Source organism: Capricornis sumatraensis, chromosome 2, assembly GCF_032405125.1.
Source record: "Capricornis sumatraensis isolate serow.1 chromosome 2, serow.2, whole genome shotgun sequence".
Lineage (NCBI taxonomy): Eukaryota > Metazoa > Chordata > Mammalia > Artiodactyla > Bovidae > Capricornis > Capricornis sumatraensis.
In genome coordinates, this window is record NC_091070.1 from 141,564,658 (window position 1) to 141,590,910 (window position 26,253).

Sequence of the window (26,253 nt, forward strand, 5' to 3'; positions counted from 1 at the left end):
CCACCTGGGAAACCCCTCAAGTATAACGTATATCAGTTTAAATAGTCAGGTTTGTCTATAGAAATTTTACAAAACTGCTTTTCATGAGTATATCAGCTACCTCAGATATATATACGTGCTGAGAAAGGCATCAAAACTAGTATCTGCAATCTTAATCATTCAGGCAAACTTGGTCATTTTTTTTTTTTTTTTGTAAAAATATCGCAAAAATTTCCTCTAAAATTCCAAGTAGTGTTATGGAGATTATTTTTTTAACTTGCTTTGAAAAGTTAAAGATCACTTATTTTGATAAATAGATAAGAGTTATCAAGTTTTGAGGGGATTATCAACTCTGCACATGACCCACTGGCTTTGGAACAGGGACTTGACAAAATAAGATCATCAGTTCCTTGTCTGTATCACTATTTAGAGAATACTCTTCTTAGATATGCTAAATTCCTAAGTGCACAGAGTCATAGCCTCGGAAAAAAATACTCCACCTTAATACCACCCTAAAATTTGCCAAAGATTTTTTTTTGGTTATTTCAGATTTTCCAGTAAGTATTCTGACCTCTTTCCAGATGTAATAAAAAGCATCAAGCTGGAGATTTCCTTCAACTAATATTAAAAATAAAACCATCAGACATACCACCTGATTCTAGCTTGCAAAAGTTTATAATTCTGAATGTTAGCTAAATAACTCACACCCTTTTCCACAGTAAAATGGAAAGCAACAAAACTGAGCAACATGGGTGCCATTCCTTTTTCTGGCTGCTTTTTTTTGTTTGTTTTTATCAGTGAGTATTTAGAATGCGAATCTGTTGTAGCTTTTTCATACATTCAAACAGTTTGTGCTAATTTTGATGAAAATGCTACTTGGTCTTCAGGAGATGAGGATGAGTGGAAAAATCATCTTCAGGATGCATTGTATAACAATTTAATGAACTTTTCAGTTTAAGAAATACATGTTCTAGTAGGCAATTTTGGATTTGAATGAGAAATAGCATATCATGATTAGAGGTTAAGGTCATCAACTCTCAACCTGAATGAATTTTAAGACAGTTATTCTATTTTTTTAAGCTTTAGGTATCTCATCTGTAAAATGAGAATTTAAGTAGCATCTATCTTATTGGATATTATGAGGTTAAAATGAATTAAATGGGGATATTGATACATTTTTATCCATGGGGTTCTTACGTTGATTAAACAAACTATTCCTAAAAAAAAAAAACAAAAACAAAAACAAAACAAAACAAAAAAAAACTGAAGCAACTTAGACCATTTGCTATATAAGTAATAATTTAACAACTGTGTATTAATATTTGGATTGGAAATTCTTTGGGCTATAGTGAAACAAACATTTCGTTTCTCCCTCACTGTATGTGGGCTTCCCGGGTGGCTCAGATGATGAAGAATGTGCCTGCAGTGCAGGAGACCTGGGTTCAATCCCTGTGTTGGGAACATCCCCTGATGAAGGGAATGGCAACCCACTCCAGTATACTTCCATGGACAGAGAAGCCTGGTGGTTACAGTCCATGGGGTTGCAAAGAGTCAGACTCAACAGTAACTAACACCTCACTATATGTAGTTCTTTCATAGGCCTAATTTTTCTTTAATATCCCAATTCTCTAACACAGTTATTATTATAATATATTTATAAATAAAGGTCTGATATAAGAAAGAACAAACATTTTAAAATTCATAAAATGATAGCTGGTATCTCACCATTCTATATGATCAGCTCTACTAGAGTTTATATATGGTACAATGTTTACTTATTACTTCAAAATTAGATATTTCTCATGGCAAAATTTAAGCTTCTACATATGCATGATTTTTATATACAGTTAAATATTCAGAACCATCATATGGAACTGAAAGTAGATAAACAGTATGTGTGAAAGCTAAAAGAAAGCTAAAGACAATGATGAGATTGTATAAAGAAATTTATTTGAGAGTTTTTGAAGTTGAACATTTTTATTGTGTTGTTTTTGTTTTGTTTTGTTTTTCAGAAAATAGAAAAAATCAAATGGTAATAAAATTGAGTGCTTTAGAGAACAGTAATAATTGCTATAGTCTCCTCTCTGCTGCATAGTCAAACATGATTTAATACTTTTATATTAATTTTTATTTTACTTTTTTAAGGCATAATTGGTATCTGTTTTAGTTTTAAATATTTATTTTGTTTCATAATCTTTTATTTTAAGAACTATTTGTTCCAGTGTATGTGAAAATTTGTTTAGTATTTTTACAAGTTTACCTTATCATACATTAATTCTTTTTCATGCTGATAAGTAAAATATCTGATAACATTATTTTTTAAGCCATAATTGCTGAATAAATGGTAGGATGGGTTACTGAATTATATTTTAAAATTTTAAGTGCTACTTTTAACTTATCTGTAGACAGGTTTGAGATGTGTAGTATTCCATAATGATTAAACAGGTTTAAATCACAAAACATTTGCTTTTCACCAAATTAAATATTATTTTACAATACTATTTTCTAAATAAAGAGTAGGATATGAATTTTCTTTAAATTTTAATGCACTAGAATTTTGAGATGCATAGTAAAGCAAATATTGTGTACAGCATGATACAGCAAGGGAAAATATTTGATTGTATATTCTAGACACCTAAGAATGTATCATCCCTGTTTTCCTTTTCACTTTATTACTTATGAATTATGTATTTCATAGGGTTTTTCAATTTACAAAATTCTAAAGAGGAAATAGAAAATATCTGTACCTGAAATAACATTTTTATATGCAGAGTTGATATTTTTGATATATTCCAGGTTCAGAGGATTTTTATAACTGCTATTACATCATAACTTGCCAATGTCTATTTCCAACTGATGAAAACAAGAAACTGACTTTGCTTGGCAAATGCCTCCTTAGATATAGTTTGCAATTTTATGATATTATTAGCTTAAAAGAATTAACATTCATTTCCTATAACTTTCATGAAAAATATTTATAGAAATGATTTGAAAGCATTACAAACACAAATAACTTCTAGTATGTTTCCCATTACCCTGAGCATTTAGAATCTGTAGTGTTTCTTTTATTTTGGCCCTTATAGCTTTTACTATTAGATTGTCATGAGAAAGCTGATTGATAACCATCTAGAGCATATCAGAAACAAACAACAATAATTCATATTTCCATATATTTCACTATATGTAGTGCTTTCATAGGCCTGTTTTTTCTTTCTTTATCACAATTCTCTAACAGTTATTATTAGAATACATTTATAAATAAAGCTCTAAGATAAGAAAGAAAGGACTCAGGAATACTCGACTAATGAGTGGTAGACCTAAGATGCTGAATGAAGCAGTGATTGGAATATCAGTGTTCATGAAGTGACATCCCTGTTAGTTTTCTCACTTACAGCAAAATTTCTGTGTTTACTGTCTACCAGAGAAAGCTTAACTGTAAAATAAGAAGAAAGAAAGAAAAACATCTGGCCTATTCAAATAGCTTTTGTATTTCAATCTAAAGAATATATTTACTTTTTACTGACATATGTCAATTTTAAACAATATTTTTAAATGGGTTCAGGCTACTGGTTCAGGTGTATGGTTCTGTCATGAAGTTACATATTTCTTAGAACTACTTTTTCGTGCATTTTTATGTCACTTTGTGCTAACATGTAGAATGTTTGGCATCTATCCTGATGGTCACATGACCTCAAGAAATTATTTCATTATTTTCATTATTCATTTAAATTATTCCTTTAAAATTGTGCTATTAGGCAACATTAATTTCCTAACCAATAATTTACCAGGCCTTTCTGATGAGATCAGAAAATAGTTGATGCAAATATACTTACTTAATCTTAAACTTATTGAATTACTACAACTAAATAAGTAATGTTTTTATTTTAACATAAATGACATTCTTTATGCTATTCTGATTTTCATATTGATTTAACAGATTTGGAACCTAATGCCACAGAATCATTTTTCTCAAACTTTCATGAATAATAAACCTATGAAACAGATTGCTGGGCTCTAACTCCAGAATTTCAGATTCAGTTAGTTTAGACAAGCCTCTGAATTTGGTTCTCTAATATGTTCACAAAGGGCTTCTCCAATGGCTCAGTGGTAAATAATCTGTCAGCAATGCAGGAGATGCAGGTTCAATCCCTGGGTTGGGAAGACGCCCTGGAAGAGGGCATGGCAACCCACTTCGGTATTCCTACCTGGAGAATCCCATGGACAGAGAAGGCTTAGGCCATAGTTCCTGGCATCACAGAATCCAATACGCCTGAGCATGCACGCACGCAATATACCTTCATAAGTGGTGATAATGCTGCTGGTCTGAGGATCACACTTTGAGATCATCCACTCTGATACAGTATTAGCAAATGAGATGAAAGTCCAGTGTTAGAATCTAGCCTTATAATATTCCTGAAAGTGAATTTGACAATTATTTTAACAAAGTAGCATGATTATTTATTAGTTACACAAAAGAGAATCTAAACTGAATTGATAACAAATATACATCTAAGGATTAATAACTTTTTCTTTATAGGAAGATTTTTAGGCACATTTACATTTAAAATTGCATGAAATTTCTATAAAGATAATTTTATCTATTGTCAATAGAATGATATAGGGAAATTGTTCACTTTTATATCAATACTAACAGAATTTCAGGTTCATTCATTAGTGCAGTATGTTAGTTGCTCAGTCATGTCCAACTCTTTGTGACCCCATGGACTTTAGTCAGAGGGTCCACTGCCCATGGAATTCTTCAGGCCAGAATAGCTTGTCATTCCATTCTCCAGGTGATCTTACCAACTCAAGGATCAAACATGCATCTCCTGTGTCTCCTGCACTGGGAAGTGGGTTCTTTACCACTGCACCACCAAAACAAATTTAAATATTTCTGATAACAGTCTAAAACACTGTTGTTACACAGGACTAATTTATACTAATATTTTTCTTATCTTTCTGTGATATTCAAGATTGCAGTTTGAGGAGAAGACTTGAGAAACTAAAGAATGAAAAGCGCTTATCTATGCAATTTCACAGTAGCCCCTTGAGACAGGAATTATAAGCCTTGGTTTACAGATGAGAGAACTGAAGTTCTCTTTGGTTAGCTAAACTGCTGATAAGAGCATCTGGCTTCTATCCCAAATCTATCAGATTCTCAACCCATAGTTTTTATATTATATCATGTTATTTAGATCCATGGCCCTTAATACATTAAATTCATAAAGATGATGGACTAAGACTTACTGTGCTCTTTCACACTGAAAATTCAAGTTGTCTAGAGAGAGAAAAAATACTTATGGTAGCCTTGCAAAAGATACTACAGTGAAGACTAATCATATAGCTTGATCAAAGTTAAAACAATTTGATTTTTAAGTGCTATGTTAAAATCTTTACTGAAATTATAATTCAAATAGTTCAATTCAGTCTATATAATTCAAACTCATAGAGAAAAATTTATATTTTGCCTTTGTTTCTTGATGTGGTATTTGTTGTAAGCAGTAGTGACTCAAGTGTTGTAGTATTATCCTGGCCTTTTTTTCATCTATCACCTACTTGTAAACCATCTGCTTGCATAGTTCAACTTGCTGTAATTTCAGAACAAGAACCTTAGTTTGTGTTGAAGTACACTAGTTTTTGTATCTAAGAATTTGTTTAAAAGACATCATTATGAATATTTTTGTGAGTAGAGGCCAGGACTAAGAGTTAGTTGCTAAAATAATTCCATAATTTTCATTACAATATAATTTAACTTGAATGGATAAATGGCTTACCCTTGGATTATAAAGTGAATTTTTTTTTACATTTAGAGATTATTTAGATTAGAATTTCAATTTAGGAATTATAGCTAAAAATACTTTCTTGGGAGTTTGCTTAGCAAAATGGCTAACAATGGTCAGTTGACTGTCAAATATTTTATTAAGGGCTATTCCTTTAAATTTTACTGGCAATATTATAACCTTTGAATTTGAGTTTAGTACTAAAATACTTGATTAAATGAATGTAAAATTTGGAAATTTCTTTTCTAAAATTAATTAAAATGCTTCCTTACTTTTAAATCATGTCCTATTTTTAACTTCATATTTACTTAAACAAACTTACCAATACTATGTTTTATTATTATGGTTACATATTAAACCATGGAGTTTAGTGCACAAAATAATTTATAATCCTAAAAAGTAAATGCTTGTTATTATTAGCTATCTTGAACCTGCTCATTATTAGTTATCTTGAACCTTATCATATTATTAAAACCAGATTTTCCTGTTTTTGTTTTCCTCAGATAATAATATGATTCTCTCATTTGCATATACTCTATGTATGTTTGTTATTTCTCATTATTTAGGGACCTCCTGGCTTACCTGGTCTCAAAGGTGACCCTGGCTCCAAAGGTGAAAAGGTGAGAATAAAATAATGTATTATTACACTGTTGATATCCTAACTGCAGAGATGACAATTATGCTCATTAAAATCACTCAAAAGGAAATTTCAAGGAATTCCTTTGTCATTCTAACCAAGGAAAATGCTGCCAATCCTTAGCTTCCAAGAGGAATTCAGAAAAGAGAAAATAATGATGAAAAATGTACCAGAACTCAATGTTCTATTAGTCAGTGTTCCTTTGTAGGAACCATATGGAGAAAGCATATGGTTATACTAAAATAGCTATTCAGAAAATAAACAGAATAAAAAGTGCCCATTTTTTTCATGTTTTTAAACATGAAAATAAAAATTTTAAACTAGACTGTCCTTCAGATGGTAATTTTAAAGATATGTGTGCTCTATTGTATCAAATAAGTAAAGAAAATAAAACATTTTTAGAGTGACATTAATATTTTTGAATTATTTTTGTTTGTAAATATTTTTGGGGTACTGAAAAATCTCTGAAGAATAGAAATCATTTTATTTAATTTTTTAAGCACCAGAAACATTGTCGTGGGTTATAGCCAATTAGCAATGTTATTTTAGTTTCAGGTGAACAGAAAGGACTTAGCCATACATATACATTATCCAGTGCTTATTAAAGCAAAGAATTTTCTGTTGTTTATTTCACCAATATTAAATTTGGTCATTATTGGCCTTTTAGTTAAAGGAATTCCCTTTAAGTAAACACAGCACTGACGGTGATGCATTCAGAAAGCATTTTGTTCAATAATACATATTCCTCACCTTTAATGAAGGTCTCATATAATACAATCAATAAATGATCCTATTAGGTGAGGAGGAAAAGATTCTTAATCCTATATTTTCTTCAGAAAGGGTTAAAATTTTTAATGTATTTTTTATTCTATTTCATGAATTTAACTTGCAGTTATTTTATGACTACAACTTAATACATGGTTGCAATTTATACATCATTAAAATTTCTTTGCCTTTCAAAGGGACATCCTGGTTTAATTGGCCTAATTGGTCCTCCAGGAGAACAAGGTGAAAAGGGTGACCGAGGACTCCCTGGAACTCAAGGATCTCCAGGAGCAAAGGGAGATGGAGTGAGTAAAGATATAACTGATTTTCCTACTCCTTTTCAATCATACAATTAATACACCCAGACTCCTGCACACATTCCTTTAAACGTGACCAACAAAGTGATTTAGAGGGTCTAATCTCCTTAAGTCAATGATGTTTTCAAAACAAAATTTATTCAACTTTAGAGTAAATAAATAAAAATTATGAAAATTGGAAACCATAAAAATTATACTTCAGTAGTCAATTACACGAACGTTCATTGAATCCTCAACACATACAAATCATTATTTTCAAGGCCGCAGGACCATAAAGATATATATATATATAGAGAGAGATTGCGGCAAAATGAAAAAAAAAAATACAGATTATCTTGCAAAAGGTATTTCCTAGATTTAAAATGGAAAATTTTAAGCCATTCTTCTGTACTTCTACACTGTCTAAATTTTGCAGTGTGTGTTGTTATGTAACGTATAAAAATGGAATCACTGAGAAAAACTAATTTGTATGAAACTTCTCTGTAGGGAATTCCAGGTCCTGCTGGTCCCATTGGTCCACCTGGTCCTCCAGGCTTACCAGTAAGTACAAGACAGAAGAATTTTACAAGGTTAACATAAATAAATCAAAGAGACATAGATTCTCTAGATTTTTATGTCTACTTTTGCTTTTGCATTTTTTAGGGTCCTCAAGGTCCAAAGGGGACTAAAGGCTCTACGGTAAGTACCTTTCCCTTTGGCATTTAAATATTTCAGTGATGCCTACTCAAATGCTTTTGTCTCCATTTATCTTGTTGCTTATTCTTTTAAATAGGGACCTGCTGGCCAGAAGGGTGACAGTGGTCTTCCAGGGCCTCCTGGGCCTCCGGTAAGTGCATGGTAACGAGAGTAATATTTTGGCAATTAGCGTCTTGAGATGACCAGTGATTTCTCTGAATTTATAAGAATGAAAAAACATTCTGTCAAAGCACTGATTTTCTAGGAAATAGCAACTACCTTAATTAAGTACTCATGTGTCTTTTAATTGGGCTTCCCTATTAGCTCAGATAATAAAGTATCTGCCTGCAAATTGGCTTCACTCTTTGAATATAAAGATACTGTAACTATATATTATAATATCTTGCTTTATTTTTCAAGAAAATCATATATTTTTATATCACATTTTCATGAGAGCAACTGCTTGTATGCCACAAAGATATATTAATATCTAACTAGGAATAAAAAGTAAAGTTCAGATACTTGCCATTTTTTTCCCTACTGCATATAATGATAATAATAGCTACCACTTATTAATTCTGACATTTACGAGGGTTCACACAACTATTGTGTTAGATCCATGTGACAAAATTTGAGACTTTCTTCTTGAACTTGTTTCTAAGCTACATGAGTACTAATTTGCTGCAATGATAGTAACAAAGAATCAAAAACTAGATGGTTCAAAGGATAGAAATGTTTTGTCTGACAAATTTAGAAGACAGAAGTCCTAGACCAGAGTGTCGGAAACATTGTTTCTTTCTGAGGTGTTGTGTCCCTGAAAGATCTGTTGGAGACTTCTTTCCTTTGGTTGTAGAAGGCTGTCTTGTCTCTTCACATGGTCTTCTGACTATGCATGTCTCTGTGCCAGATTTTCCCATTTTAGAATGATACCAGTCATATCGGAATAAGAACCACCCTAATGCCCTCATGTTCACTTTAATAATTATGTATACAGCCACCCCATTTCTACATAAGATCTTCCTCTGAGTTACTGTGGCTTTGGAATTCTACACATGGATTTTTGTGGGATAGAATTCAATCCATAAAAGTACAGATTAACTATTTGATGTAGTTCTACTCTTATAGATATGTAAATTCAAGTCTGATTGCACTTCTTTATGTATATATACAGATATAAATGTTTGGAACCAGCTAATGTATATTTTTAAATGTGATATAAATTATTATCAAGTACCATAGACATCTCATTATATAATACAAGAACCTAAGAATGTTGCTTTAATCTTCAGAGACTAAAGTCTAGTTGCAGGGATAGGACATGAAAATGAGGACTAGTTAGTAAATTAAAAAGCAACATATATAACATCAGTTCAGTTCAGTCGCTCAGTTGTGTCCGACTCTATGTGACCCGATGAACTGCAGCACGCCAGGCCTCCCTGTCCATCACCAACTCCCGGAGTTCACTCAAATTCACGTCCATCGAGTCAGTGATGCCATTCAGCCATCTCATCTTCTGTCGTCCGCTTTTCCTCCTGCCCCCAATCCCTCCCAGCATCAAAGTCTTTTCCAATGAGTCAACTCTTCACATGAGGTGGCCAAAGTGCTGGAGTTTCAGCTTCAACATCATCCCTTCCAAAGAAATCCCAAGGCTGATCTCCTTCAGAATGGACTGGTTGGATCTCCTTGCAGTACAAGGGACTCTCAAGAGTCTTCTCCAACACCACAGTTCAAAGGCATCAATTCTTTGGTGCTCAGCTTTCTTCACAGTCCAACTCTCACATCCACACATGACCACTGGAAAAACCATAGCCTTGACTAGACAGACCTTTGTTGGCAAAGTAATGTCTCTGCTTTTGAATATGCCATCTAGGTTGGTCATAATTTTCCTTCCAAGGAGTAACTTATCTCCACACAAATCTGTGCTTTGTTACTTGTATAGAAAAAGGTCCAGAAGTCATCTGGTTTTTGCACCTACCTCGATACCTCCACTAGATTCTTTTTAAAGAATTCATAAAGTTTATATATAAAGATATATATGTATAATAAATATATATAAGCAATTAGAGAAAACTTTAAAAGTAAGGAAAACATTGAAAGGCTAAACAAACTAATCTCTTATAACATAATTAGTAATAATTAATATTTGAAGAATATTTTACCCTAGGAAGCAGTTACAAGCACATCATCTCTTTTACAGGGTCCACCAGGTGAAGTCATCCAGCCTTTACCAATCTTGTCACCCAAAAAAACAAGAAGACATGCTGAAAGCATGCAAGCAGATGCAGGTGATAATATTCTGGATTATAATGATGGAATGGAGGAAATATTTGGTTCCCTCAATTCCCTGAAACAAGACATTGAGCATATGAAGTTTCCAATGGGGACACAGACCAATCCAGCCCGAACTTGCAAAGATCTGCAACTCAGCCACCCTGACTTCCCAGATGGTATGTTAATAATACATGACCAAGTGAATCTCCTGAGCTTCTAAGTTACTGAGATGCATTGTCAGCTCATTAATTCTAGTTAAATATTTAATATAGACTCTAAATAAAATGAGAGTGAATGATTATTAATTCCAATCCTGTAGACCAAAAAAAGAACCATTTACACTGTAATTCTAGATCTACTTTGGAAAATCTTTTTCTTGTTAAATAAGGTTTTATCAAATTATGACAAGATCATTTTTACATGGTTATAGATAACAAGGGCTTCCCTGGTGACTCCTCTGCCAATGCAGGAGATGCAGGTTTGAAGCCTAGGTCGGGAACATCCCCTGAAGAGAGAAATGGCAACCTATTCCAGTATTCTTGCCTGGGAAATCTCACAGACAGAGGAGCCTAGCGGGCAACAGTCCATGGGGTCGCAAAAGAGTCAGACATGACTTAGCGACTAAAAATGACAACAACAAGATAACACAGACGTATTTTGGTATTTAATTACTATCATAGAATGGGTATGATGTGTGCATACATATGTGCCTATTACTACATATTTATATACTATATCCTAACTTATATAACACTAAGGCTTAAGTAGCATAACTGAATCATGTGACCTATCAGTTTAGCAATGATTTGGAAAGAGTATTTAAGGAATAGGATAGTTTGAGGCAAAAATTTATTTCATTGATTCATGAATAACAAGAAAACTGTGAATGATTTGTTTGTAATAGTATCAAAATAATTTACTATACCTACGCACTCCAGTATTCTTGCCTTTGAGCTCCTCTGTGCCAAGAACAGAGGAACCTAGCTACAGGCTATTGTCCATGAGGTCACAAAAGAGTTAGGTGACGGCTGAGTGACTAAACAACAAAATTATTTGACAAAACTCTTGTATACCTGTTCTGAGAAGCTAACAGTCCCAGGTATCTTAAGTGACTAACTCATATTGTCCTAAACTAAACCAAAAATGGGCAGATCTGTATCTGATTTTAAATCTCCACTTTAAGTGGAAATACTTTATCACTCTGTTTACTTGTGTGACAACATTATTTTTCACGATCGATCATATAATGAATGTTGTAACTGAGATCTAAATAACAGCATAGACAGAAAAGTTATATGCAATTCAAGAACAGACATTCCTTATTACAATGTCTTAAAAGTCTCCTATCTTAAGCACAATCTGTTAAAAAGAGACACAGATAATTATTAAGGATTCTTTACAAACTGCTATCAAAAATCTTTACATTTATATCTATTTGAAATATATATTGTTTAGTTTCATATTAGTTCAGTGATTTATGAAAAGAATGACCCACATTTCTGATCTAGCTAAGGTAATCATACATATGAGACTGAATATCAAATGTAAAAGATAAGCATTTACTGACAACATAAAACAACATATTATTAAGTAGAACTTGATGCTCAATTTTATAAATTTGGTGGATAGAAAGCTCACTGTGGACTACAGTTCCTGGTGGTTTCTATATATTAGCTAACTTTATTAATTATTTGTGTTAGTTACAATTAAATATTTATTTATTTACTTATTGGTGTCAGACACTGTTATTCATGCAGAAACTCACAGATAAACAGAAAGAACAATTCCTCTGGGCTATTATTGTCTAATGATGGCAACAGGTAAACCTTAAATTTTATAATAGCATAGTTTGACAGACACAGATTTCCCCTGCTATCCAAAATCAGAGAGTTCTTATGAAATCTCTTGCAAGCTGAAATGGCAAAAAGCCAAAAAAGCATCTTATTAATTTAAATATATGTCATTTGAAAGACTATCTAGTAACAATGTTAACTAAGAAGAGATAAAAATAATGTTTTCCAGATAATTCAAAATTATTTATTCTTTAAAACCCTAAGAAATATCAAAGATTAGGTTATTCCAGTTGGTAAAATCTTAGATGATTTTTATTTTCTTGTGTAATTTTTTCCCAAGAATTTTAATTGGTTCCAGATGTGAAATTATTAATGGTTTAATCATAAAAAATATAATTTTTTTGTTAAAGAATTTATTTTAAAAAGCAAACTGATACTAAACTGATACTAAATTTTCAGGAGTTCCAAGCAGTTTGAGGTTTTACGTTGTTTAAAGTTCATAATCAGTGAATTGACATAATTTAAATAAATATTTGAATGACATGGCAGCATGAAGAATGATAGGAGAGAAGTAGTCATCACATGTCTATCAAGTCTATCTCCCCAATTATTCTTAAATAACCCCATTGTCAATTACTTAAAGAATAACTTTTTGTTAGTCCCACTACTTAACGTCATTACTCACCTAACATGGTCATGGTCATTTACATGATAAAATTAGTTCTGTACCATTTAGATAATATAGTTAATAGCAAACTGTATTTAAATATATAAAATAGACATTTGGAGTCCATTTAAAGAGGGAGTACATTTACTTAATGAAATATTTTGTTATACAGTAATGCAAAAGAATGATCCTTAAAGCTAAGTAGATACTCTCACCTCCATCATTACAGATAAATAAATTAAGGAAAAATATAATGATCATTATACTCAGGTTATTGCTGTTTTAGTTGCTAAGTCATGTCCAACTCTTTTGCAACCCCATGGCCTGTAGCCTGCCAGGCTCCTCAGTCCATGGGATTTCACTTAAGTAGTAAATAACACATATAGGATTTAGGGTCAAGTATATCTCCCACCAGTGTACTTGCAATTTATTATATGTAAATCAATAGGGTATTAATATCTGAGGAGGAGCCATTTAAGCTGAAACCCAAAAGTAATAGGCATGCTAAGAATTAAAAAAAGGATGTTCCAGAAAGATGGGGACATTTGCAAAGCTCCAGGCAGACAAGACAATAGGTCATTCTTTCTTCAAACATACACCCCAATGTGACCAAAAGCATAAAAGTGATTCATGTAGAAAAATCAATGGCTATTCATTTTTCCTTATTTCTTCAATAAAATTGGCCCTATAATATATTCATTTTTTTATATAAATGCATTTGTGCTTGCGCTGTGCTTAGTTTCTCAGTTGTGTCTGACTCTGCAACTCCATGGACTGTAGCCCACCAGCCTCCACTGTCCATGGGGATTATCCAGGCAAGAATACTGGAGTGGGTTGCTATGCCCTCCTCCAGGGGATCTTCCCAACTCAGGGATCGACCCCAGGTCTCCTTCATTGCGGGTAGATTCTTTATCAGCTGAGCCACCAGCAAAGCCCAAAATGTATTTGCATATGACATTTTTTTCTGCTTTCAGGTGAATATTGGATTGATCCCAACCAAGGTTGCTCAGGAGATTCCTTCAAAGTTTACTGTAATTTCACATCTGGTGGTGAGACTTGCATTTATCCAGACAAAAAATCGGAGGGAGTAAGTAACCAATCTGTTTTGGTGGTGACTGTTGACAGTTTATGCCATGTTTTTGCAATATTGAACTAAACAGGAAAATTATATTGTCATATTTTCATTTATCTGCTTTCACAGGGGTAATTAGAGCATTTCATTTGCATAAACATGAATAAGGCACCAAAGTGAGACACGTAGTTAACAAATAGTTTTTATTTTTTAGCCAGATGTACTCTTTATGCACCTGCTTGCTCTCTAAAATTCTATGACTCTCCATGACACAGCACAGCTGATTATCAGATTTTAGTTATGCATAATAGTATTCTTTCCAATTACCATGTGATAGAACTCACAGCTGTATTTTATGCTCAAAATATACAAAATACACAAGAACAAATCTTTAACATAAGAGTATTCTGTGTACTTTCAGATAGTCTCTTCAAACATATTCCTTGATTTTCACCAAGCAGTATCAATATATGTGAGTTCTATCTTTAAAGTTATAGGCAAATTATTAATAAAAGAATTTTCACTAACATAATTACCTTCTCCAAACATTTTATAGATGGGACATTTTGATTTTATCTGTATACTTCTAAAAAATCATATTCTTGTTAGTAAGTGGAGTTGGCATGCAGAGGCACAGAACCCCCTTGAGACAAAACAAGCAACTTTTAAAAAATATTTTAAGTTTATCGGAGTATAATTGATCTACAAGATTGTGTTTGTTTCAGGTGTACAGCAAAGTGATTCAGATATATATATTATATAGATGTGTACATATATACATATATATACATACATATACACAAATATTCATTCTTTTTTAGATTCTTTTCTCATATAGGTTATCACAGAATATTGGGTAGATTTCCCTGTGCTATACAGTAGGTCCTTGTTGGTTATCTGTTTTATGTATAGTAGTGTGTGTGTGTTCACCCCAAGCTCCTGCTTTATCCCACCCCACTCCACATTTCCTCTTTGGTAACCACAGGTTTATAAGAAAATAAGTAGCTTTGTGACTAATCTCTTTGGGAGAGACATTTAGTTTGTAAGTGAATGATGGATAGTAGGAGCAGGAGACAAAGCAACTTCTGTTTCGCAACCACACTTTGCATGCGGGGAAGCATAATAAAGCTCCTCTAGTCCACAGAGAAATGTGGGAAAATGGAAATGCCTCCCCTTACAGGATTACTCAAATTCCCTCTAGTGAGGCCTTGCTGCTGCTAAGTCGCTTCAGTCATGTCCGACTCTGTGCAACCCCATAGATGGCAGCCCACCAGGCTCCCCCGTCCCTGGGATTCTCCAGGCAAGAACACTGGAGTGGGTTGCCATTTCCTTCTCCAACGCATGAAAGTGAAAAGTGAAAGTGAAGTCTCTCAGTCGTGTCTGACACTTAGTGACCCCATGGACTACAGTCCACCAGGCTCCTCTGTCCATGGGATTTTCCAGGCAAGAGTACTGGAGTGGGGTGCCATTCCCTTCTCCAAGCGAGGCCTTAAATACCTTTATATTTTGCTGATCTTTGCAAAGCTAAATAATAACATTTATAAAAGTTTCAAATCATTTTCCCCAGCAGGGAATGATTCGGCTTGCTTCCTTGCAGCTTAATCTTGACTTCTCCATAGCATTCAGGCCTCAGTTACTAACTGGATGCTTCAGGATGCCTCCCTTGGTTATGAACTACTAAAGGTTTCTATCTGCCTTGATGGCAGATGCCAACTGGCATTGTGAGGGTTTCTTTTGCAAGGAGTTGCCTAAGAGTTCTGCCCACATCTCCTATAGCCAACACTTGGTATGCCTTTACCAAGTTATTTTCCACCTCCCTTATTTTGTAGCAGTTAAAGAAAACAGGAAAAAAAAAAAAAAAGGCTCAAAATTCACTAAACGGGAATTCACAGATCTATCTGAAATTTTGCTCTTTATCCCGTTTTGTATTATCCAGGTAAACCATTTAAAAAACTCTTTAGCATCATAGTATTACTGAAAATAAATGATAAATATATAAACAATATTGTTTATAATTTCAACCTGCTTTCTAACTTTCCTTTTCTTTGCAACAGGTAAGAATTTCATCATGGCCAAAGGAGAAACCGGGAAGCTGGTTTAGTGAATTTAAGAGAGGAAAACTGGTATGTTATTACCTTAGCATGCAGTGGTATATCTTAAACGTCATTACTCAAGCTCACATTATGTAATCTCTAGCCCCTGACTGTGAAAGTCTAAATCATACAAAGCAGGATCCCATGTACTCTCTAGTTTGCTTTATCTAAATCTCTTAGACCAATTTTGGGATTTTTAGAGAGAAGTCTAAAATTTTTATCAAAATAAATGGAAATATATTAAATTTATTAAAATAATAAAATCAAACAAAGTATGCATTTCACTAAGTACTTGAAATAGCATAAAAATGAATTATATTAGAAATATGAGTTATAGAGAGTATAATATCTATTTAGGATCTCTATTTCATTTCCTTTATACTTGAAATCTAATTCATTCTTTGTTTTCAATTGCAATAAGAATTTTTGGAATGTGAAATGTTTTTTCCAATGGTTACATCTGGAAATAAAGTGAGCTGACTGACTGACCTTTTATATGGATTACAGCACATGTTTACTTAGATATTTCCATAGAATCACCAGTTCGTGGTTACTCAGTTTCTGGAGATATGTTAACATTGCATGCCAAAACTAAATTTGCATTTAAAAGCTGTTTAAGATATATTTGTTTTTGAAATGTTAATTATAATGTATTCTAATGAAAGTTTCTCATTTATTCAGATAATTATTCAAATTTTCAAAGTTCTTTAAAAAACTATGATTTTCCATTTATGACTATTTATATAATCTTTATCCTCTAAAAATCTACACATATTACTAATATCCTCCACATCATAAATCTCTAGTTCCGTTTTCAAGTTACATATTATATATCCATGTTACAGTTTTATCTTTGTATGAGATAAAAATACATACACAGAGCTCTCTGTGTGTAGTTTGTTTTTTGTTGTTTTGTTTTCCTTGAGTGGATTTCCCAGTTTTTTTCTCTAACTTCTCAGGTATCCTCATCATCTGAACTGTTAATCAGAAAGAATTAAGTAAGTCAATGATAAGGAGGAAAAGTGAAGCAAAAGTTGCTTGTGGACAGTTGTCTGTGGAATTTTCCAGGCTAGAATACTGGAGTGGGTGGCCTTTCCCTTCTCCAGCAGATCTTCCTGACCTAGGAATCAAACCAGGATCTCCTGCATTGCAGGCAGATTCTTTAGCAACTGAGCTATCAGGGCAGCCCAATAAGAAGGAAAGTCACAGATAACTGCCTTTATATTGAATTAATCTATAGCCTGGGCAAATTTCTTACTTAATTTTTTAAAATATAGGTTTATATGTCTCAGCTAATCCCAGATAGTTTATTTATACCCAGTATAACAAATTATGAGCTTGACAAAAGAGACAGTTTTTAATAATTTGAAATTAAGACTGTGTTCCTTCTCAAAACACAAATTAAGTATTCCCTGATAACAAATATTTACTTGCATGTCTCAGGCAATATGCTTGGTGCTGGTGACACAAAGATGAGTATAATTACATCAACGAAGAACAGACAAACAGGCAGGTCTGTGGTGAAAATTAGAAAACCAAAAACCTCTTGGAAGACTGTGGCCCCAAAATGAAAAATGCAGGGACATGTTGAAAATTTTGAATCAAACAGGTATACTAGGAAAATAGGGGAAAACAAACCTAAAAATAGTCAACCTTTGCATTTCACTGAGATTCCTTGATTTTCATTTTCACTGTTTTACCACTTATTGGTTCCAAATAGGAAAAGGAGTACGTCAAGGCTGTATATTGTCACTCTGCTTATTTAACTTATATGCAGAGTACATCATGAGAAACGCTGGACTGGAAGAAACACAAGCTGGAATCAAGATTGCCGGGAGAAATATCAATAACCTCAGATATGCAGATGACACCACCCTTATGGCAGAAAGTGAAGAGGAGCTAAAAAGCCTCTTGATGAAAGTGAAAGAGGAGAGTGAAAAAGTTGGCCTAAAGCTCAACGTCCAGAAAACGAAGATCATGACATCTGGTCCCATCACTTCATGGGAAATAGATGGGGAAACAGTGGAAGACTTTATTTTTTGGGGCTCCAGAATCACTGCAGATGGTGACTAGCCATGAAATTAAAAGACACTTACTCCTTGGAAGAAAAGTTATGACCAACCTAGATAACATATTCAAAAGCAGAGACATTACTTTGCCAACAAATGTCCATCTAGTCAAGGCTATGGTTTTTCCTGTGGTCACGTATGGATGTGAGAGTTGGACTGTGAAGAAGGCTGAGTGCTGAAGAATTGATGCTTTTGAACTGTGGTGTTGGAGAAGACTCTTGAGAGTCCCTTGGACTGCAAGGAGATCCAACCAGCCCATTCTGAAGATCAATCCTGGGATTTCTTTGGAAGGAATGATGCTAAAGCTGAAACTCCAATACTTTGGCCACTTCATGCGAAGAGTTGATTTATTGGAAAAGACTCTGATGCTGGGAGGGATTGGGGGCAGAAGGAGAAGGGGATGACCAAGGATGAGATGGCTGGATGGCATCACGGACTCAATGGACATGAGTCTGAGTGAACTCCGGGAGATGGTGATGAACAGGGAGGCCTGGTGTGCTGCGATTCATGGGGTCGCAAAGAGTCCGACACGACTGAGCGACTGAACTGAACTGAACCACTCTATTATTCAAAAGGGCTTCCTTTATAGCTCAGTTAGTGAAAAAAATCTACCTGCAATGCAGGGGACCCTGGTTCGATTCCTGGGTCAGGAAGATCCCCTGGAGAAGGGATAGGCTACCCATTTCAGTATTCTGGCCTGAAGAATTCCCTGGACTATATCAAAAAAGTACAGGAATATAATGAAAGAATTCTTGGAAACAAACAAAAACAATTACATTTTTTTTGTGGTATTTATTGACTGACTAGGAAACTGAAGTATAGAGGTAAAATGATTTTTTTTTCCAAGATAAGTATTGTTGATAGTAGCTAAGACGAAAACCCATCTTCATTTCATAAATTCCTATATCTGGGTCCTCCAACTCTCAGTGCATACTTTCTTTCATTAAGTAAGAAATAGGTCTGTTGATATATCCACATGCTTCTGGGATCTCAATTCACTGTTGACAGTGATTTTATTCTTTATAATAGAAAAGAGTCTTTATGCGTCTCTTTATTCTCTTATTTTCAGCTTTCATATTTAGATGTTGAAGGCAATTCCATTAATATGGTGCAAATGACATTCCTGAAACTGCTGACTGCCTCTGCGCGGCAAAATTTCACCTATTACTGCCATCAGTCAGTGGCCTGGTATGACGTGTCATCAGGAAGCTATGACAAAGCACTTCGGTTCTTGGGATCAAATGATGAGGAGATGTCCTATGACAACAACCCTTACATCAAAGCCCTATCTGATGGCTGTGCGGTGAGTATAGTCCCTGTGGCCTTCTTTCACAGAGAGGAGAGGCAATGTGTAACCATTCCCCTTTAGCCCTAAGTCAGATTTCTCTCATGAAGGGGATGTCAATTGTCATTAAGGTTCGATGCTTAACACTGACATATTAAAGTACAGTATATTAGAAACCACTAGCAGTCACACACAAACACACGGATACAGAAACTGAAACATACATATAGACACACTTTTAAAGCCATAGCAGAAGGTAATCTTGAGTCATATGTTATTTTTATGAAATTATTCCTGATATTTAAATACTATTACAGCTAGTTATACTTGGAATGAAAAAGATCAAGAGCCTTATCTCATTTGCCTCCTAAATTCATGATTCTAAAATGACAGTTAAAGGGATCGTCATTATACCATTCATACCATAGATAATTCTTACCTTGTATTTTGCTCATAGAGGTTTGCTGATTGGTGTTACAAGAGCTTAAACATATATAGCATTTTGTTATTTTAATCCTCTGCAACTGTCTTTCTCACACATATGGTAATTTCATAACAGCAAATGACCAAGAGAGCATCCTAAAAAAATTGTTTTCCTAGCTAATTGCTGAAAAGCCACAATTACAAATAAGCAAAGTAAGTAGCTTACAAATAGACCAAAGAAGAGAACATACTGTATATTGGGGAGGGAGGTGGGTGGGGGATTCATGTTTGGGGTCGCATGTACACCCGTGGTGGATTCATGTCAATGTATGGCAAAACCAATACAGTATTGTAAAGTAAAATAAAGTAAAAATTAAAATTAAAAAAATAAAATAAAATAATAAATAAAATAAATAAACATTATTATCGGTAAAAAAAAAAAAAAGGAGCAAGTGATTTAGATTTCCCAGTACAATGTACTGATAATTATTCATAAAATTAATACATAGCAACAGAAATACTTTGACTTTGGACTTCTTGTATTTTAATTCCTATACTGTATTCAAATGTTTCTTAGAAAATTTGCTTATATGTGTGTGTATATGAATATATATATTTATATATATATCTTAATTATTATAACAATGGTAAGAATATACTATTTATGCAAAGATATGACCCAGTACCAATATCAGTGTTCACATATTAAAATATGTATATCAGTTCAGTAAGATTCTCTGCAGCTATGCAGTATATTAGGGTAACATTTTGAATATGTGCAGCTAAATATTAAATACGGTCAACATTCAAAATTTAAAACTACATATGACATCAGTGATAACAAGAAGAGTGAATTACTACAAAGATAATGGGAAATTTGTTTTCCTTTCTATTCTTTCTTACCTTCTTACCTCTACTCAGAGGCTTAAGAAAAAAATAATGTATGTTAGAAGTATGCAATGATTGTATAACTTTTTATTTCTTCTTTACTTTACAGTCCAGAAAAGGCTATGAAAAGACTGTGATTGAAATCAATACACCGAAAATTGATCAAGTACCTATCGTTGATGTAATGATCAATGACTTTGGTGATCAGAATCAGAAGTTTGGATTTGAAGTTGGTCCTGTTTGTTTTCTTGGCTAAGATTAGGACAAAGAACATATGAAATCAACAGAAAATATATGTTGGTACCACCAACCCATTTTATGCCACATGCAAGTTTTGAATGAGAATGGTATAGAAAATAACTTGCTACATATGTATGTACCAATTAGGAAATATTGATGCCCTTGTGGGTGCAGAACCACATGACAAAACTTTGAAAATCATAAAAACATAAGATAGTGTGGCTGAGATGGAAACAGGCCTTATTCTTGAATCCCAATTTTCATCTCTCCTTTTCCTATTTGGATTTCTTTGGTGCTGTAGAAAAAAAAAAAGAGAAAAATATATATTCATAAAAGATATGGTGCTCATTCCCATCCATCAAGGATGTGCTAAAACAATGTGTTTAATAAATTGTAATTTTATGTACAGTTCTATACTGTTATCTATGTGTCCATTTCCAAAACTTGCACGTGTCTCTGAATTCCATCTGACTCTAATTTTATGACAATTGCAGAAATATGATGGCAATAAATATATGTATTATGAAAAAATAAAACTATAATTTCTGGTGGCTCTAATTCCCTTTCTTTGATGAATAATAAAATGCCTTTGTATATATTGATGTTGAAGAGTTCAGTTATTTGATGTCGCCAACAAATTTCTCAGAGGGCAAAACCTGGAAGACTTTTGGAAGCACATACTGAGCAACTCTTCTCTTCTGACCATAACTTTGCTGAATTTCAGCCAAAAACATCATGCATTTTGATGCTCTATTCAGTGCTATACCTCAACCATTTTCTTTTCAGAATCCAGGATCTCACAGGATACTTGTATATATGGAAAACAAGGAAGTTTATATTTTTCGACAGGAAAACGTGTATGAGAAGCTATTTTAAGAGATTGATGCCTCCATCAAGCAATCAATCACATGTACAATTTTTCTTACTACATTATCTCATCTCATTGTTTTCAGTGTGCTTCAGCTATTCAGGTTAATATTAAAAGATGGAAACTGAGCAATTATTTATGAACTTGTTAAATGTTATATTTTAATCAGTCAACTTCTAGAATTTGATGCTAAGTTGCATATAGTCTTCAAATATTATTTTACTTGCACCTGTCCAACAAATATTATTTCTTTTCTTTCAAGAAAATATCAAACATTATTTGACCTACTTAATTGCTAAATAACATAAGGGTGAACTGTTACTAATAGTGCTTGTATTAAAAGTCATACTTATTAAAAAAATAAAAATATTTTTTTCCACTAAGGCATTTTCTTTCAGGTAGCTTGAAACAGCAGTAAAATCTAAAAATAACAAATTGAACTTTGTATCTATTTTAAGTAATATATGTAAGACTTGAAAATAAATGTTTTATTATTTCTTATATGAAGTGTTAAGTTAATTGATACTAGATTTCACTGGAACATTTTCAACTGATAATTTATCACAAAAGAACATACCTGTAATATTATTGAAATTAAAACGTGAACCTTGTCATTCAGAAGTTCTTTTATTTTTTAAATCAAGTTTGTAAATGTCCTTTCAAGAAGGGAGATATGAATGGTATAAATAAACTCAAGTCTTGTCTACCTGGATTGGTCATTCTCTTTCTTAAAAAGGTTTTAAATTACTCTATTGCAGAAAAGGCTTTCAATTTGTTTCTTGACCATCCAGGTTAGAATAGTTTTACAGTTCTGAAAAGAATATTATCCTTCATAGATTAGATATTTAAAATTCTCCACATTTCTAAAATAAACTCTATAAACAAAATGATAGGGTCTGCTTAAATTTTTAAAATATTTTTATAATTAAAAACTTTATGAAGTTTCAAACATTCATAATTTAAGCATTACACGAATTTCCAGACATTTTACTTGAAATATAGACTCTAATATAGACTGTATAGGCTTCTCTGATAGTTCAGTTGGTAAAGAATCTGCCTGCAATGCAGATTCCTAGGTCAGGAAGATCCCCTGAAGAAGGGATAGGCTACCCACTCCAGTATTCTTGGGCTTTCCTTATGGCTCAGCTGGTAAATAATTCACCTGCAATGCAGAGACCTGAGTTCAATCCCTGGGTTGGGAAGATCCCCTGGAGAAGGAAAGACTACCCACTCCAAGATTCTGGCCTGGAGAATTCCATGGACTGTATAACCCATGTAGCCTCAAAGACTCAGACATGACTGAGCAACTTTCACGTCATAGACTCTAAATCATAGATAGACATAATATTGTCTATCAAGAGTAATTCCATACATCAGACAATTTAATGAATGCATAGTAATGAGGGAATGTTTTTCATATTGACTTGCATTGGGGAGGTTGCATCATTTTTCCATTTAAACAAAATGGCTTCAAATGTGGCACTCAACAGAATTAATGCATAAATAGCTAACTCATCTATCCTTTTCTAAACCTTTACTCTATGGATATGGTCTTCTGCATGCTATCAAATTTTTTCTGTGTCTCCTTATTGGTTTCATCTGGACGAAAGGAATCTCTCTGTAAGGAAAAATGGATACTATGCAACATTCTATGCAACCCAGAACTTATGAATCGTTCATGTGTAAATTATAGAGAGTAATATTGACCTTGCAGACATAGATAAGTCCTGGGCCTGATACACATAAAGTTTGGTATAATTCTTTTTAAAAAGCTAATACAAAATTACAAATAAAAAATACAAAAGTTACTATTTAAAATGAGTAAAGATATTACAACAAGTTATTAATTTTAAAAATGGGCCAACACCAAAAGTATCAGAACATCCAGGAAAATATTGATATTTTTATTAATTAAATCTCTAAAGTACTTCTATAACAATTTTATTCATGTGTTTGCTTGTTTAGTTATTTATTTGGCTGCAACCTCTGAGTGCCTCTTCAAATGACAATCTTAAATTTCTTTTAGAAATAATGTTTCTCTAACAAGTTAGGTTTAAAGTGCTTTTTATTGTCAATAGCTTAGAGATGTTTCAGAGTCAGATTCTGTTATTGTTGAGTATTGTTTAATTTTAGATTAATTTAAATTCAGGAAAATCTTTTATAGTTCCTTCACACTATACTTCACACCATAAATTTGTGAGAATTTTCCACAGCACAGCTTCTGATTCTGTATGTTTTCTACCTTGTTGCTCCTCCATTATCAATAGATTCAAGTTCTGGGCACTGTAATACACGTGCATACAATGGTATAAATTCTACCCTCGTAGCTTTTTCATTATCATAACAAGTGGGTGACAGGACTATTCCAGAAAGCCAAATCTATAGTGAGATTACTGGCAATTTAATTATACATAAATATTAGCTGCAAGCCACATAATTATATCCCACATAGGCATATTCCACAAATGCCAAGTAAATGAATCTCTAATCAAATTTCCTCCTTACAGCTTCCTTCCACACCACCCAACACAAAAAAAGAATATCAAGAAGTTGGCATGTAATCACAAAGTATTTAGCTGATTCTGGTTAAAGAATCTTTGGCAAATCTTAATGAATCATATGACCACATGGGCATATGTTTAGAATCTTATTAAGGTCTTAGATGATGCTTGTGAAAGAGGATTATGAAGCTTAAGTTTTATTGGTTTCAAGTAAATAGTTCTCTGCAAGCTGGATAACAGCAAAGTAAATGAGTTAATTAGGGGCCTAGCACACTGATATACACTAAGAGCCAAATAAATAATGACTATTGCAAAGTAAATACAGATTGTATCACAGAGGTCCAAATCAGGAAAGAGACTCACATAAAATACAAGCCATGGGACTTCCCTGTTGGTCCAATGGTTAATACTCCATGCCTGCAACGCAGGGGACCCAGGTTCGAACCCTGCTCAGGGAACGGGGTCGCACAGAGTCGGACGCGACTGAAGAGACACAGCAGCAGCAGCAGCAGAATCAGCAGCAGCAGCAGGGAACTAGATCCCATGTGTCACAACTAAGAGTTTGCATGCCAAAAAAAAAAAAAAACCTTGCATGCCACAACTTAAGTCCCACAAGCAGCAACAAAGACCCAGCACAGCCAAATAAATTAATAAAAAAAGATGCTTCAAATCATCTTAAAAAAAAAAAAATACAAGCCTTACAGAGATTCACAAAAGATATCAAAAAACAAGAGCAGTAGCATATATGATATTCAAGAATCCCAAATTCATCAGACAGAGCTTATCAAGGCCCATTTTACTAGGATGTTTTTGTTCTTGAGAAGGATAGATTTGAAAGGTTTTAAGGCCATTACATTTTATATTTTGTATTTTGCTAGTCTCATATATCTGTTGTTGTCTTTAGTCAAGTCTCACTCTTTGCTACCCCGTGGACTGTAGCCTGCCAGGCTCCTCTGTCCATGGGATTTTCCAGGCAAGAATACTGGAGTGGGTTGCCATTTTCTTTGCCAAAGTGAAAGATGCTCAGTTGTGTCCGAGTCTTTGTGACCCCATGGACAGACTGTACAGTCCATGGAATTCTCCAGGCCAGTATTCTGGCCTGGAGCTCAGGATTCTGAGCTGTATTCTCAGTATTCTGATACAGTATTCTCAGTATCCTGGAGTATTCTGTGGCTCAGGCTAGAATACTGGAGTAGATAGCCTTTCCCTTCCCCAGAGAATCTTCCCAACCAGGGATTGAACCCAGGTCTCCCACATGCAGGCGGATTCTTTACCAGCTGAGCTACCTGAGAAGCACAAGCATATACAGAGCATATCTCTCTAGTGGTCATATGATTGATAATTCTTCAATGTAGCTCCAGCCCAGAGATGCAGAGATTGCAGAATTACTCACAGTTTTAAATCTTTCAGAATATATTCTGCTAAAGCATTCCAAGTTCAGTTATCAGTTCATAGGCAACACCTGCTATCTGCTTACTTATTTTCTTTTTTTTCCTTTTTGCCTCACTGAGTGGTTTATGTGATCTTAGTTCCCCAACCAGGGATTGAACCCATGTTCTCTACAGTGAAAGCACAGAGTCCTAACCAATGGACCACCAGGGAATTCCCTCCTCATTTATTTTCTGTCTTGTAAGTACAGCACTCAATATTTATAAGGAGATTGGTCAGTGTCAAGGAGAGGGAGAAATGAGTTACCAACCTGCTGTTAATTCTTTCCTTCTAAAAATATAAACTGAAAATTTTCAGAAATATTTCATGATATAAAATCTAGAACTTACAATAGCCTTATAATGGCATTTCTCCCTATAATAGTTTTCATACAAAGCTACACAAATACACAGATTTTTATTTTTAAATCACCTCTATAAGTTCATAAAGAAGTAAAACAGGTGTAAATAAAATGCCTGCTATTTTTCTGGCTTATTGAGGG

General features: G+C 33.7%; 1 protein-coding gene across 3 annotated transcripts in view; it reads left to right on the plus strand.

The window, feature by feature from the left end:
• The window catches only part of COL11A1 (collagen type XI alpha 1 chain), a 222,876-nt gene extending 201,906 nt beyond the window's left edge, over window positions 1-20,970 (plus strand). For all 3 annotated transcript variants that reach the window (XM_068964279.1, XM_068964278.1, XM_068964281.1), the window contains 10 exons: window positions 6,326-6,379; window positions 7,359-7,466; window positions 7,965-8,018; window positions 8,121-8,156; window positions 8,251-8,304; window positions 10,351-10,600; window positions 13,859-13,971; window positions 16,011-16,079; window positions 19,188-19,421; window positions 20,824-20,970. In XM_068964279.1, the coding sequence (XP_068820380.1) occupies window positions 6,326-6,379; window positions 7,359-7,466; window positions 7,965-8,018; window positions 8,121-8,156; window positions 8,251-8,304; window positions 10,351-10,600; window positions 13,859-13,971; window positions 16,011-16,079; window positions 19,188-19,421; window positions 20,824-20,970 (1,119 nt within the window). The remainder of the gene's footprint in view (window positions 1-6,325; window positions 6,380-7,358; window positions 7,467-7,964; window positions 8,019-8,120; window positions 8,157-8,250; window positions 8,305-10,350; window positions 10,601-13,858; window positions 13,972-16,010; window positions 16,080-19,187; window positions 19,422-20,823) is intronic.
• Window positions 20,971-26,253: the final 5,283 nt, after the last annotated feature.